At 39.9% G+C, this 12,784-nt stretch overlaps 1 protein-coding gene across 1 annotated transcript; it reads right to left on the bottom strand.

Annotated features, from left to right (window-relative positions):
• Positions 1–4,024: 4,024 nt before the first annotated feature.
• Positions 4,025–12,244, bottom strand: beat-Va (beaten path Va). Its single transcript, XM_020957295.2, has 6 exons — positions 10,701–12,244; positions 6,863–7,016; positions 6,585–6,793; positions 6,384–6,517; positions 6,027–6,282; positions 4,025–5,846 (listed from the first exon to the last, which is right to left on the bottom strand). Exons 1-6 carry the CDS (start codon positions 10,744–10,746, stop codon positions 5,740–5,742), a joined length of 906 nt encoding a protein of 301 aa, XP_020812954.2. The 5' UTR covers positions 10,747–12,244; the 3' UTR covers positions 4,025–5,739.
• Between the last annotated feature and the right edge of the window lie 540 nt (positions 12,245–12,784).

Here is a 12,784-nt window from a genome sequence, read left to right as displayed (position 1 = left end):
GGTTTTGTTGCTACTGCCGCCGCTGACATCACCGTAGATGTTCTCGTTGTTAATATTCTCGGCTGGCACACCGCTTGAAATTGACGCACATTAGAGCTGATGGAAGTGGACCCTACGACTTTGGGTCACGGGATATCCAGGATATACAGCCTGACCAGGGTCCAGGGCTCCGACCAATCGGAATGTTTGATAAGGCATTGCATTTGGCTCATCATTTCCATCGGCACAAGAACCAGAGAGGCATCGGTATCGCAATTGGAAGCCGCGCCCTTTAAGCACACTGAGCGAAAATTAATGATTAGGGGACTCTATATTTGTAATTCTTAATTATAGAAATACTTTATAAGTAGCAGTCTTTATACACTTTTGTAAGTAGCTTAAAGTTAAATATGGGAACACGGAAGCATATTTTTCAGCTTAATTTGTCTAAAACTTTGCGAAATATTTCGCATAAAAAGTAATTTATTGAAAGAAAGTTTCTATAGGTTTAGCGACTTTAAATTAAATTAATTTCCAGTGCATTTTCTCTGAGTTTTTGGTTGCTGTTTAACCGCAAATCGTGTTAGCCACGCCATTAGCAGGAAAACAGCCGCGCCAACAACGGCAGCGAGCGGATCAAGGAGCGGTCATGCAATCGTGCAATGGATCCAAGCTTCTGCTTCTAGTCCAGGTCCTGGTCCTGCTCTTGCTCCTGCCGTGGTGCCTGCTCCTGTTCCCAGCTCCTTCTCTAATGTGCGCGCTTCAATGGCCGTAAACCAATTCAAAAGCATATTTGCAAGCACTGATGGACCGTGGACCGCAGCTGAAGGGGAATAGAGAGGATTTGGGCCACCATCACTGGGTGATGTACAATAGACAAGGGCCTTGAAATATAATATTCAGACCGACTGCGAGTGAGTTGAGCCCTTGGCTTTGTGTCTGGCCAAAATCACTTGAAATCGACCTCAGGCAATGCACTCAGGCAAAAGTAAAGTCCCAAGTCTCCTTTGGTTTTAGTTGAATTTGGCGCGGCAATTCTAAGCATTTGCCAGTGTAGATTGTTGGTAATCTCGGGCTAAGGAGCGTCAACTGATAGCTGGCCTATGTCACCGATGAAGATGCCAGAGTGCCAATGCCGATGCCGATACCGATGCCTTTGCCCCTTCGTTTGCACCATGTGCGAGCCATAACAATGTGGAAAATTGTTTCCTGTATCAATTTCACACATTAAGGAAGCAATTCGATTTTATCGCTTCCTCATGACTACACGTTCAATTATTGAAGAGTTTACGTTTTGCCATCGGCATTCCCGCCCCCGAGTTCCCCCAACTCGAAGTCAGAGTCGTAAGTAGTCGCTGTGTCGGCCTCTTTTGCCAAAAAAGCATTTTGCATACATTTGCCAGAGACAGAGGGAGAGACTCTATGTGCGTGTGTGCTTTTGCACCCGGTTTAGGAGGTAATTCTTTTCAATTGTTGTCTTACAGGGCGTTTTACAAGCCATTTTCTGTTTGGGCCTTCTTTGTGTGTTCTTTGTGCTGTAAAGTGGCATTGGATTCTATGTGATCTCTGAATGGGTGTGCATTTCGTTGGCTTGATTAACATGTTTGTGTTTGGTTTTTATATGGCATTTTGGCTCAAGGTGAAAAGTGCTCGGATTTGTCAGAAGAAGTTGTGTCGAATGGAATAAAGTCAGGAGTTGGTTAATGAAGAACTGACAAAAAAAGCTTCTTCAACTACTCACACTATTGTTAACAATCAATTGGCAAAACATGTTTCAAAGTCTTTATACGATATTACCAAATCCAGGAGCATTTACCAATTGTGATTATAACGTTCAGAGGACAAGTTTGAATCAAAATTGAAATCTCAGCGTCGACAATGATATTTTAGGTGGCTGGGGAGCCCGACCTTGCCACCGAGTTCCGGCCTCTTTCAGGCCATTCAGTGCCATCCTGTGCTGTTTGCATATCAATTTGGGAATAAGCAACTCGCAGCTGACAGCGCCTGTGTCAACATCCACGTCAACATCAACATCATCCAGCATCCAGCAGGCAGAAACAACTGCTTGGTATGCGCGACAGGCGGAGCGATGAGGTTGCCATTCGAATCCGGGCCACATACAAATGAGCTATTGTGGGTCACGTAGTCCTCAATGGGTCAACGGGTCACAACAGATTCGTTTCGCTTCGATATATGTATGTATATTGGCTCTTGGTAACTCCCGCCCCCGGCTGGCCCTGCCACATGTAATTAATAAACAATGGCCTTCACTGTCTCGCTGCTCGGCTCGGACTTTGGTCGAACACAAATTCAGCGAATTAGCGAAGAAATTAAAAAGTAATTTCTGCACAACAACAGGATTCGCAATTGCCAGTTGCGCATGCAAATGAGGAGAAAGATCCTTAAACGGCTGATGATGGCCTGACAGCGTTGCCAACTGCCAGACCGAAGCTGAAACTTTTAATTTGATTTGCAGTATTTTAATGGATTTTAATGAATCGCAAACAGGCGACGATTGCAGCACAAAATACAAAAAAATAAGCGAAAAATAAGGCAAAAAATTTGAAAAGGACACTCTGGCAGCGAAGGGGGCGGGAAAAAGAAACTTTGACAAATGCCAAAGCGCGAAAAATTCACTTCACTTTATTTTCGGTAACTTAGACTCAACTCAAGAACTTCCACTTGATAAGCGTCTGTCTGTGTCTCTCCCTTTCCGTTTCTTAATTGAAAATGTTTGAAATTCCATGCCGACTGTCGGCCTCGAAATAAGCACTACACTGAGCATAAAAATGGCTTGGAAAATTACATTTAAATGAAGGATAAATTTTTAGGAATACAAAATATATACTTTTGACTTTAAACATCAATATTAAAGAAAATGCATGGTTATTTGGTTCCTTTCTTTTTATAAGAGGTAAACATTTTTCTCTTAGTGTACGGAGTCCCCTAAAAATGTGAAGGGACAAATAATTCAAAATTAATTTCAATTAGGTTGACTTGCCGAATCATGAATATGACAGCTATGCGTCATAAGTCATGCATGTTTTCAAAAAGACAAAAAGTTGGCTAATTAAAATCCCATAAATTACGCATACGCCATGTGGCCGCTGAGAGCGCGAAATGGAGCGAAAACGCGAAAAGTTTGGCATTTTTGATCAAAAGTCCATGGGCCGTCTAATTTGATTAGCTCCCAGGGCCAGGGTCTCATTAGTAGGTCCCGGCCTTTGTCCTCCTCACTTTTGGGTGACCCCTCTTAGTTTTCGTCCTTTCTCCGTCTCGGCTTTTCATCTTTGCATCGCCCTTTTTCTGCTGTGTGTGTGTGTCCTGTGTATCCTATCTCTAGGACAGAACTCATGCAACATTTAGTGGCAACTAATTGCAGCAGCATTGAAATTAATTATTTAACCCTTTTTATTGTTTAAGCTCTCTCGGCTTTCGACTTTCGGCCCTCCGGAGCAGAGCCCGTTGCCTTTTCGGGTCCGCGCCTCATTAGCATAATTAATTGTGCAAATTTGCGTAGTTAAACAAGTTATTATTTCAAATTAAACGAGTACGTTTCATCACCGTCAAGAAGCCGAAATTGTCAGGGAATTTAATCATAATTTCTTTGAAATTACCCCGTGACTTCTTGTCAGTAACGAAAATAAAGGGAAATAAAGAGGTAACATAAAATATCACCAAGGGTATATAACTCTAGAAAAAATAAACCATAATGCACTTTAAAATTTAAAGTGGCATTTTGCACTTAATAAGCCAGGATGTAATGTAAACAAAATATTTTTTAAACTTACACCACAAACCATTTTTTGATTTCAAACTATTGCTGAATGACAGCTGTGAAATAGACGAGTTTTTCCGAAGGGGCTTAAAACTGATTTAATCCGTCGAGTGCCCACATTGTAAATATATTTTTCAACCAGCCTACTACCATTTACCAGGTGCCGCCCTTCAATTAAAACCGACACGGTGCAGTCGAGTTCCAAGCTGTCTGTTATAATACAGATTAGCGATTCGAACTTTGAATAAACGCATTGAAATCCATAAATTGAATTATTTATTTACCTTATTTATTTGAATTTTTCATGAACAGCAAGGAAACAAAAAACAAATGCGATGCAGTTCGCCTTTTGAAATATTTTACACAATTTAACGGCCATGCGCCAAAATGAAAAACTATAATAAATGCTCTTATATACATTATCGTTATTTGCTCTCGTTTATTATTATATTTATTTGCGTGTGAGTTTTTTATTCTTTACAACCGAAAGATGTGCGAATGAGTAGGTAAATTAATTTATACATTTATATTATATTATATACTATGCATGTTTGTTCATCACACACTCTGAGTTTTATTTTAATTGGATATACTGATTAACAAAAAGTGATTTCAGAAATGTCCAGGCCCCATTGCATTATCGGACTGCGGCATAATGGGATAAATACATATATGTTTTTTAGTCGGCTATCTGCGGCCAGATCGTTTTTTAGAGGGCTTTGACCCGGCGGATAATGTTTAGTGTCTATTTGTAGTCGCTCAGCTAACTGAAATGTTTACTGCTTTTTGCTAGGTTTTTGTCTGATTGTTTTTCATGTTGGCTTTAAATACACGCTGAGATATAGTGAATAGCTCTCTATATACATACATACGTATTTGGTTGAGTGTGGCTCTGGGACATGATTTATAGTAGTTGTTTGTCCTGTGTTTTGAATGTTTAAAATTGTATTTACAGCATATTTATGCTAGACTTAATTATAATGATTTTTACAGCATCTGCATTCTTGTTTTTCACTGATAAAATCGCATGTTATTCCCTTATTTTGGCTTGTATTCTTCCACATATATTTTTATTGTTTTTCATACGTGTTATTTTTTCATACTCTCTACCCCATGCCATCGGCACGGAGGGTGCACAGATATATTTGCTCGAAAAACTTTTCATGTGCAATACGAATGAAAATCAATTTATAAACAACAATCGAAAAAATCACCCCTATATGTACATATACATCGGAAATTCGTTTGGTTTGCTGTAGAATGACTTATTTTGGCTAGTATCAGTGTCAGGCAGGTAAAACAATTTTTTCTGGCAGTTTTACTTCGATTCAATTTGGAGTGTATTTGTTTTTTCTTTGCTTGATAAACTAACCGACGTGAAAATATATTATTTTAAGTAAAACATGACCTTAACAAAAAAATAACATTCATGTTTTGGTATATTAAATGTGTCACTTCATATAAAACTAAACGGTTGTCGCAGTGCATAAATATCAAAGAGTCAGAAAAAATACCATTGTCATAACTAACTTAGCAATTCAAACTTTTAATTTGAACTTGGGATATTAACAAATGTTTAAACATTTTAACTGATTTAAAAATATGTATAACTTAGAGTTATTAACTTAAAGTTGTACTTTGATATCCATATAAATTGAATTTATACTAAATGTGTTTGTATGCTTAAATTTTACTATAGTTTTCATTGGAGCTTTCAAACTTTGTAACCTTTGGCACCTTTAAAGTTGCCACTATTCCATAAATCGTATTTACATTTGGCAACCGAAAGCTTCTCCTTATTGGCTAGATCGCGGTCTTACCTTTATCTGTTCTCCTAACTAACTAACTAATTAGGTGACTAGCTGAATGACTAACTAACGTGATGATATAGTTGACAAAGTTGCCATACGCGGCGATTTCCCTTATGAATCCAGGGACTTTGCTTCGTCCTCCGATTCCAATTTCCTTGTGAATGTCAGTGTTCATGAGGGGCGTTGGCAGAACTGCACGAGCAGGATTGCCGCCAGGATGACGGAAATTAGCGATGTCCTGTCGCCACCAATGCAAGTCCTTTGTGTCGCTGCCGAGTCTTTAATTGTGGAGAGGTAAAGTAAGCAAAAGGAAATGTCAGGTAGCTTAGTTAATTGCCTTGAAACTATAAACGAAGTTAAATTAAATTAAGATATTGAACAAATCTTAAACAAAAGAACTGAATTTTTAGTTGAAAATATATATTTATTCATGGGGTTATATTGTGGAGATAACTCACTTGTATTCGCATGTCTCAGTGGCATTTGGTTGTTGAAATTGTCGAATTGCGAAAGTGATGCACTGAGTGACGTCTCGCGCCTCAGTTCAGGATAATTTTCGATTTCCGCAACGCATTTGAGCTCCAGGATCTTGCCGGCCTGGAAGAAGCGCTGTCCTTGCAGGTAGAAGTGAACCTGCAGTCGCTGGCGGCGAAGGACATAGTCGTGGGCCGCTATGCTGGTGTCGATAGTGGGTTGCAGCTCGCCCATCAGAGGCTGGGAAAATATAAAAATGGAATTATTATTATTATTATTAGAATAATTTTGTATATTTTGTATTCCCATTAATATAATGCTTCTTATATATCTTTGCTTACCTGTTCGCCATTGATGAACCAGGTGAGCCGCGTGGGCAGGCTGGAATAGTCCGAGGAGCAGGTGGCGCTCAGGAACTCTTCCATGCGGTACATTGAGTTGAAGCTCTCGATTAGCGGGTCGCTCTGCGGCAAAGCTATAAGTATTTTGAAGACAGCAATCAATGTGATTTATGCCTAAAGTTAGCCCAAAAGGATGCCCACCTGCCACCGTCATGTTGTCCGCTTTGTCGGCCAACTTGAAATGCGGAGCATCGCCGCTGACCTCGCACTTGTAAAGGCCCGTCGATTTGGCTCCCTGCAAGCTCAGATCCAGCCTGCAGCTCGATTCATTGCACATGTACTTTCCGTCCAGGACTTGAAGTCCTGGCACCCCGAATGTCATGTAAATGGGACTCGCTAGCGGGGAATACCTAACAGAGAGTGAGGATTTCGCTGGTAAAAAAAGCTTCTACAAAAGAGTATACACCTGGTGAAAGTACCTGAAGAACTCCTCGTGATCCTTGTACCACTTGACCGAGTTCAGTGTGTGTCCTCGCATATCGTAGCTGCAGGATAATGTGACATTGTCCCGGAAATCCACAATCTCCGGCACACTGATGTCCGTCACGAAAAGGGCGGAGGCGATTGGGTAATCTATAAAAAAGTTGTTCATAAAATGTGTAATTGTTATTGCTCAAGGATTTTTGAACCAAAAGATTAGTAACAGAAAACGTAAAAGTAATTATAATTTATTTTTTACTTAAATATTCGCTTCTACTTTGCAAACAGTGCCTGATTCAATTTAGAAAGTTCCCGAAACAGATTTTCTGCTGCTGAATATTTATCATGTCCTGCTGGCAATGTTCCCTTCGGTTAACAATCCTTCTGCTCCTGCATCATACGCATCTCCCAGCTCATGTTAAATTTATTTTTGCCAAGGCAAAAGTCGAGTCATTTGACATTTTGGTTTGCTGGCATTTCTTATCAGTTTTCGGACCCCACCACCACCCAGCACTGCTCGTTGTTTATTCGGTCAGCGGTGGCCTGCTCTAGAGAAGTACCTTGTAAGAGGGAAACTGGAAACTACATATGCCAGTTACATATGGCCCCATATCCATTGCATTTTGTTTCTTTCCCTCACCTCACCTACCAGCTCTCAGGCTGCCCCTGCTGCCGGGCTACCTGACTAACTAACTGTTTTGCATATTCATTTCATGAAATTTCCAAATTTATTCGATGTCTCATGTGCCAGAAACTTGGCCACAAAGCACCACCCGCACCACCTGCCGCCTCCCATGTCCCACATCCCACGTTTGGGCCCCGCCTCCGCCCATTTCCCATTTTCCCAGGTCAGTCACCTGGGCTGAATTAAAAATTACGCATACGCACACGACACCCACCGCCGCCGAACATGTCTCTGGACTTTGGTGACCAAAATTTTGTCATTGGCCAGTGGGTTTTCGTGTCCGCTGCACGGACATGGTAGAATTCCATGTAAAGTACTGGCACTCATCCCCTGTGGAGCGTTCATTTGCCACGCCCCACAATCGATGGCAGGAAATCGCTCGACTGGCCGGTTATCTGACAATATTTTACCATCAGAAGCGGTTGCTACTACACTTTGGGGTTCTTTAATTACAAATGTTACAATGCTACAAATTTTGCAATTTTGTCATTGATGTATAAGGTATTTTTGTTCAAATGCAAACCGAAGAGACTAGAGCTTTGTAATGTTGCAAGAAGGAGCATTTTTGAAACTGTTTGCTCAAACATTTCAAATCAAAGGTAATAGCTTATCCCATTATTAACAAATACATTAGATAGTGTAGTTGTATCCTTAGAATCCTCAGAATTGAATTCTAATTAAATAAACATTTTGGCATCTTTAAATAACAAGCTAACGGCTTAAAACTGTTTAAGCTATGCAGGGGCAGAAACCCCTACCTTTTTTGTGGGTTAACCTCCGAACCCGCTTAACCACACAGAATGGAATGAAGGGGCTAAGCCCAGACCGAGATACAAACATAGATATATTTACACCTCAGCACATGAAAACTTTGCTGATAATTAACCTACACATTTCATTCGAGAAACGGCAAGAGCACACAGACAACGACCAACCCCAAAACTAACTCAACAAAATCCCAACCCACACACAAGAGCCTGAATTCAGAGACGAATTTTTGGGGCAGGACCCAGGCCGTCCAAGTTTTGGTGATAAATTCATTTAGAGAGGCCGAGACGAGACATTTATGCAAACATTTTTGCTGTGGCATGTTTTTTTTTTAAAAGCTATCTGTGGTTCAGATAGGGAGTAGTTTTTCTTCAACCGCTACATACAATATGTATCCAAAGAATACAATGTTTAAGTAAAGCAGTTCCGGTTATAATAGCATATACTACTCTAGCTAAGAATGTTTATTAGAAGAGAAATTGTTCATAAATTGTATAGTTTTCTTCTAATAATAATAATAATAGTAATTGTTGCAAATAATTCTTTTTCCTGTGATTGGATTCTGTTTCTTGTTTTCAGATTTATAAATAATATACTTGATTGCAGTTTCCTTAGTGTATTCTTATTCATTTGTCTTTCGGGCTCCACCCATATGCATAAATATTTATTTCATCGGAAGGCTTAAGCTCAGCCACTAAAACCCACAAAGTGGAGAAAAAGAATCTATAAGAGACTGGCAAATACTAAAAGTGTTTTTCCCATTTTAGTTGCAACCAAGTCCACAAATTAATTGGGTGCCGAATGACAGAGGACGAAAGCGAGAGCGAGTCCAACTGATTTCCAATGTAAATAAACAAGTCCTGGCCATTTGTTATTTGTTATAGTTGCTTTGTGGTCTCCCAGGGCGACATCGTAAATTGGATGTCCCACAATGGACAATATTTAATTCCATTAGGCTGTCCAAATTGTTGTTGTCGGCAAACACTCGAAATATAGAATGAATTGAAAAGTTACAACTCCCCAGCAGAACTTTTCTTGCGACTCCATTCTCTGGCTTTCATTGTGGGGCAATCCTTTGTGCTCGTGTCCTGGATTGCATGGATTCCCTGTTCCCAGCTGCTGCACTCAGGTGTGTGTGTGTGTGTGTGTGGAAAGTGTGTGCGGAAAATGTGTCAGCCACAGTGGGATAAATCGCAAAATAGGTTAAATGAAACCCTGCATATGGACTTTCACAAATGGTCAGTCAAGTGTATATTCAATTTGTACTTAGCATTGAATTGAGCTAGGTGTCTAAAGGTATAATAGGGAATATATATATAATATATAGTCAATAATTTAATATAATACCCAATAAAATGTATGAATTAACTATGAATTATTTAAACTTTTGTGCTTATTAAGCTATAAAAGTGGTGCTGTGGTACCTTAAGAATAATATGAAATATGTTTAGTTTGAGTGCCCGTAATAATTCTTTAATTGATGAATTAACATGTTTTATTTTGATGAATTTATTTCTTTATAGTATACATATGTTAAGCTTATTCTCATTTCACCACTAAGAATAAAATTAAACATTACCTCAATTTACTTTCATCGAGCTTTTGAACAAACCCCCAGCACTTGGTAAGTACCAAGTTCGACGTAACCAGGCCAAAGTGAGAACCGGCTCTATCAGCTGCCCTTTTCCAATTTACCAACTGCATTTTCCTAAACTTTTCCAGAGCGCCGGCACACATGATGGAATACAATTCCGAGCACTCGTCGGGCGGTGAGGGAGTAGGGGAGTCAGCCAGCTCATTTAATGCGCTGCAAATTAATTGCCCCATTGCCATTGGCAATTTTAGTGCAGGAGAGGAGGGTGGAATGAGAGCTCGACGAGCGGAAGGGGCACTGCCTTTGGCAGTCTGCCTAATTGCGAACATTTCAAAAATACAATTTAAGTTTAAACTGCACTCAAGATGTGCTGCTGCTGCTGCTGCTGCTGCTTCTGCTGCAAAAGTTGTGCCAGCAGAAATTACCAAATGCCAAAAGGGATGGTAGGAGTGCACTGCAACTGCGTCGGAACAGCCGTTGGAATTATGGCGAAAGTCATTAAAAGAGCCAGGGGCAAAAAGTTTGCCAATATTGATTTGCGGTTGCTGTTCTCGGCAAACACCAATAACAATTAAAATAATAATAATAAACCGATTCCCGGCGAGGGAGCTACAAACAAACTGACAGAGGCTCACATTACGTATACGCCGCGGTGTCCACAAATCCGCGCCACCGCTTCATTAAGCAAACAAATATTGTACTACGCGGAAAAACAAGGAAAAAACATTAAAGCAAATTAAAAACAATGATAATTTCCTCCGTTCCGGAGGAGAGTCACGAAAAAACTTACCAATTAAAAGTGCGACGAAGAGAAACATCAGCCAGCCGTAATCCATTTTTTGTCGTCGTCCTTATTGCTGCTCTTGTTTGAATAAAATTAATTGCTTCCAGTTATTGTTGCTCTTGGCTTTGGCAGTGTCGTTGATTTATGCACTTTATCCCCCTCGAATCGCCACAGATTGGATCCTTTTGTTTCGAGTGCAGTCGAAGGAGTGAGAGAGGATGCGACAGAAACTAGAATCGAACAACCAAGTGGAGGTCAAACGGGTGGCTCAATTAATTGAACACTGTGTCAAAAAGAGACGTACAAAAGAAGGACTCACAGTCCACATCGAGATGGAGATGGCGCAACGGAAAATAAGAGTATAAATAAATAAACTAAGCGACAAACTCATGCAGAAAAGTTCAAAGGATACGCTCTGTCAGTGTCGTTATAAATAAATAACAAACATTAGAGACGCGCAGAGAAAAAGGAAAAGTCCAAGGAGTTTGGAGCAAGGAAGTACACAGAGAAAAGGAAACAAAATGTCACCATTATAAAGGATTTAGCTAGTTTTTTTTTATTTTGCATAAAAGTTCCATGTAAATCTGGTTTTCTCTTTATATATATTGTTCTTCATATCAAACAAAAAACAAGTTATTACAAATTATTTGTTACGGATCAAAAACATTTATAAAGTACTTATGATATATAATCATTATGGTTTAAACAAAGTATTAAGGATACATCATATTATTTAAATATAAAAATTCATATATTTTGGGTATATTTCAGTATTCTCTCTATATTTCCCTGTGTACGAACTCGCATGAAAGGGAAAACAGGGGAAAAAACGTAAAGAACAAGGACATGTGGGCGTGGCAGACGCCCTGGCATCCTGTACATGTTCTTCTGTGTGCGTTTGTCAACTTAAATAATTTAAATGCCAAATTCAAACGAATCCATGTGTTTAATATTTGAATAAGCCATCCGCCGACCCCAGCCACGCCCCCATTCGCTTGGGACCTTGTGTACCTCAGTACCTTTTCTGTTGTATTTTGTCTTTTGTTTTCTTATTTTTATTTTTGGTTACACGTTCACTTTATTTTTGTCTCGGTTGTTCTTGTCAATTTCGGTTTTGCCGGAGTTAACATTAAACTGAAATTGAGGCACTCGACGGAAGCGGAAGTTGCCAGTCCAGTGCAATTTAAACTTGTTTCGTTTGTTTTATTTCTTCCTCTTTATATTCAGGTTGATTCAAAAGTACTTTCGGAACTTTTGCCTCCTTCTTTTCACTGAGTATTTTGGTTAACTGGAATTTTATTGACTGCCCGCTTTAAGTAATTGACCTTTCGCAAGGGAATCGGAAACTGGTCCTCACTGCGGTCCTCAGGGTTTCTTGTTCGTCTCCCGCACTGATAAACAATTTCGATTTACATTACATTAATTGCTAATCGGCGTTTTTGTATGCTTTCTAATTTATTTTTCTTTTTTTTATTATTTAGAAATCGGTCGGCCACAGAGGAACACTGTAAAAAAGTATCTCCGCGCGGCTTCAGGCTTACGAGCTGACTGAAGCTGTGGATTCGTGACTCGGATTCGTGAGTTCAACTTCACGGATGCCACCGCGGTCGGCGTCGCTGCCACTGCCAGAGGACTTCGGGAGCGGCTGTCGTGTAATACCGTACGCTCAGCCTCTGGGCGCGCGCTCGTGTCTTCGGGATGCTCGGTTACACGACAGCTGAGCCTGTAATGGCGGTCCATGAGAGCCGGTGAACCGAAGAGAGCCGAAGAGAGTTGAACGGTAATTTGTAGCTTTGTCGCTCATCCTTTTATCAATGGTCTGCTCTGTTATCCTTAACAGGACTGATGATAACATCCTGTTTCTGTTCAGTTTCTGTTATTTCACAGATTAACTTTGTTATGTACATAAGCCCCAGGTCCAGTTATAATTTTTGAAATTGTATTTGGAAACTTAGAGAGAAACCTTGTTGAATAAATACTATATACACAACCCATTATAAAACTAAATAATACCACCCGAGGTACAATTACTTTATTTAGATTTTCAAATTACGTTCAAAAATGGTTCAATTTAATTTGGTTGACTTTCA

Source organism: Drosophila serrata, unplaced genomic scaffold, assembly GCF_035046125.1.
Source record: "Drosophila serrata isolate PLE 108 unplaced genomic scaffold, ASM3504612v1 contig_78, whole genome shotgun sequence".
NCBI lineage: Eukaryota > Metazoa > Arthropoda > Insecta > Diptera > Drosophilidae > Drosophila > Drosophila serrata.
Note: the sequence above shows the minus strand (reverse complement) of the source record. Positions and strands in the feature narration are given on the sequence as shown.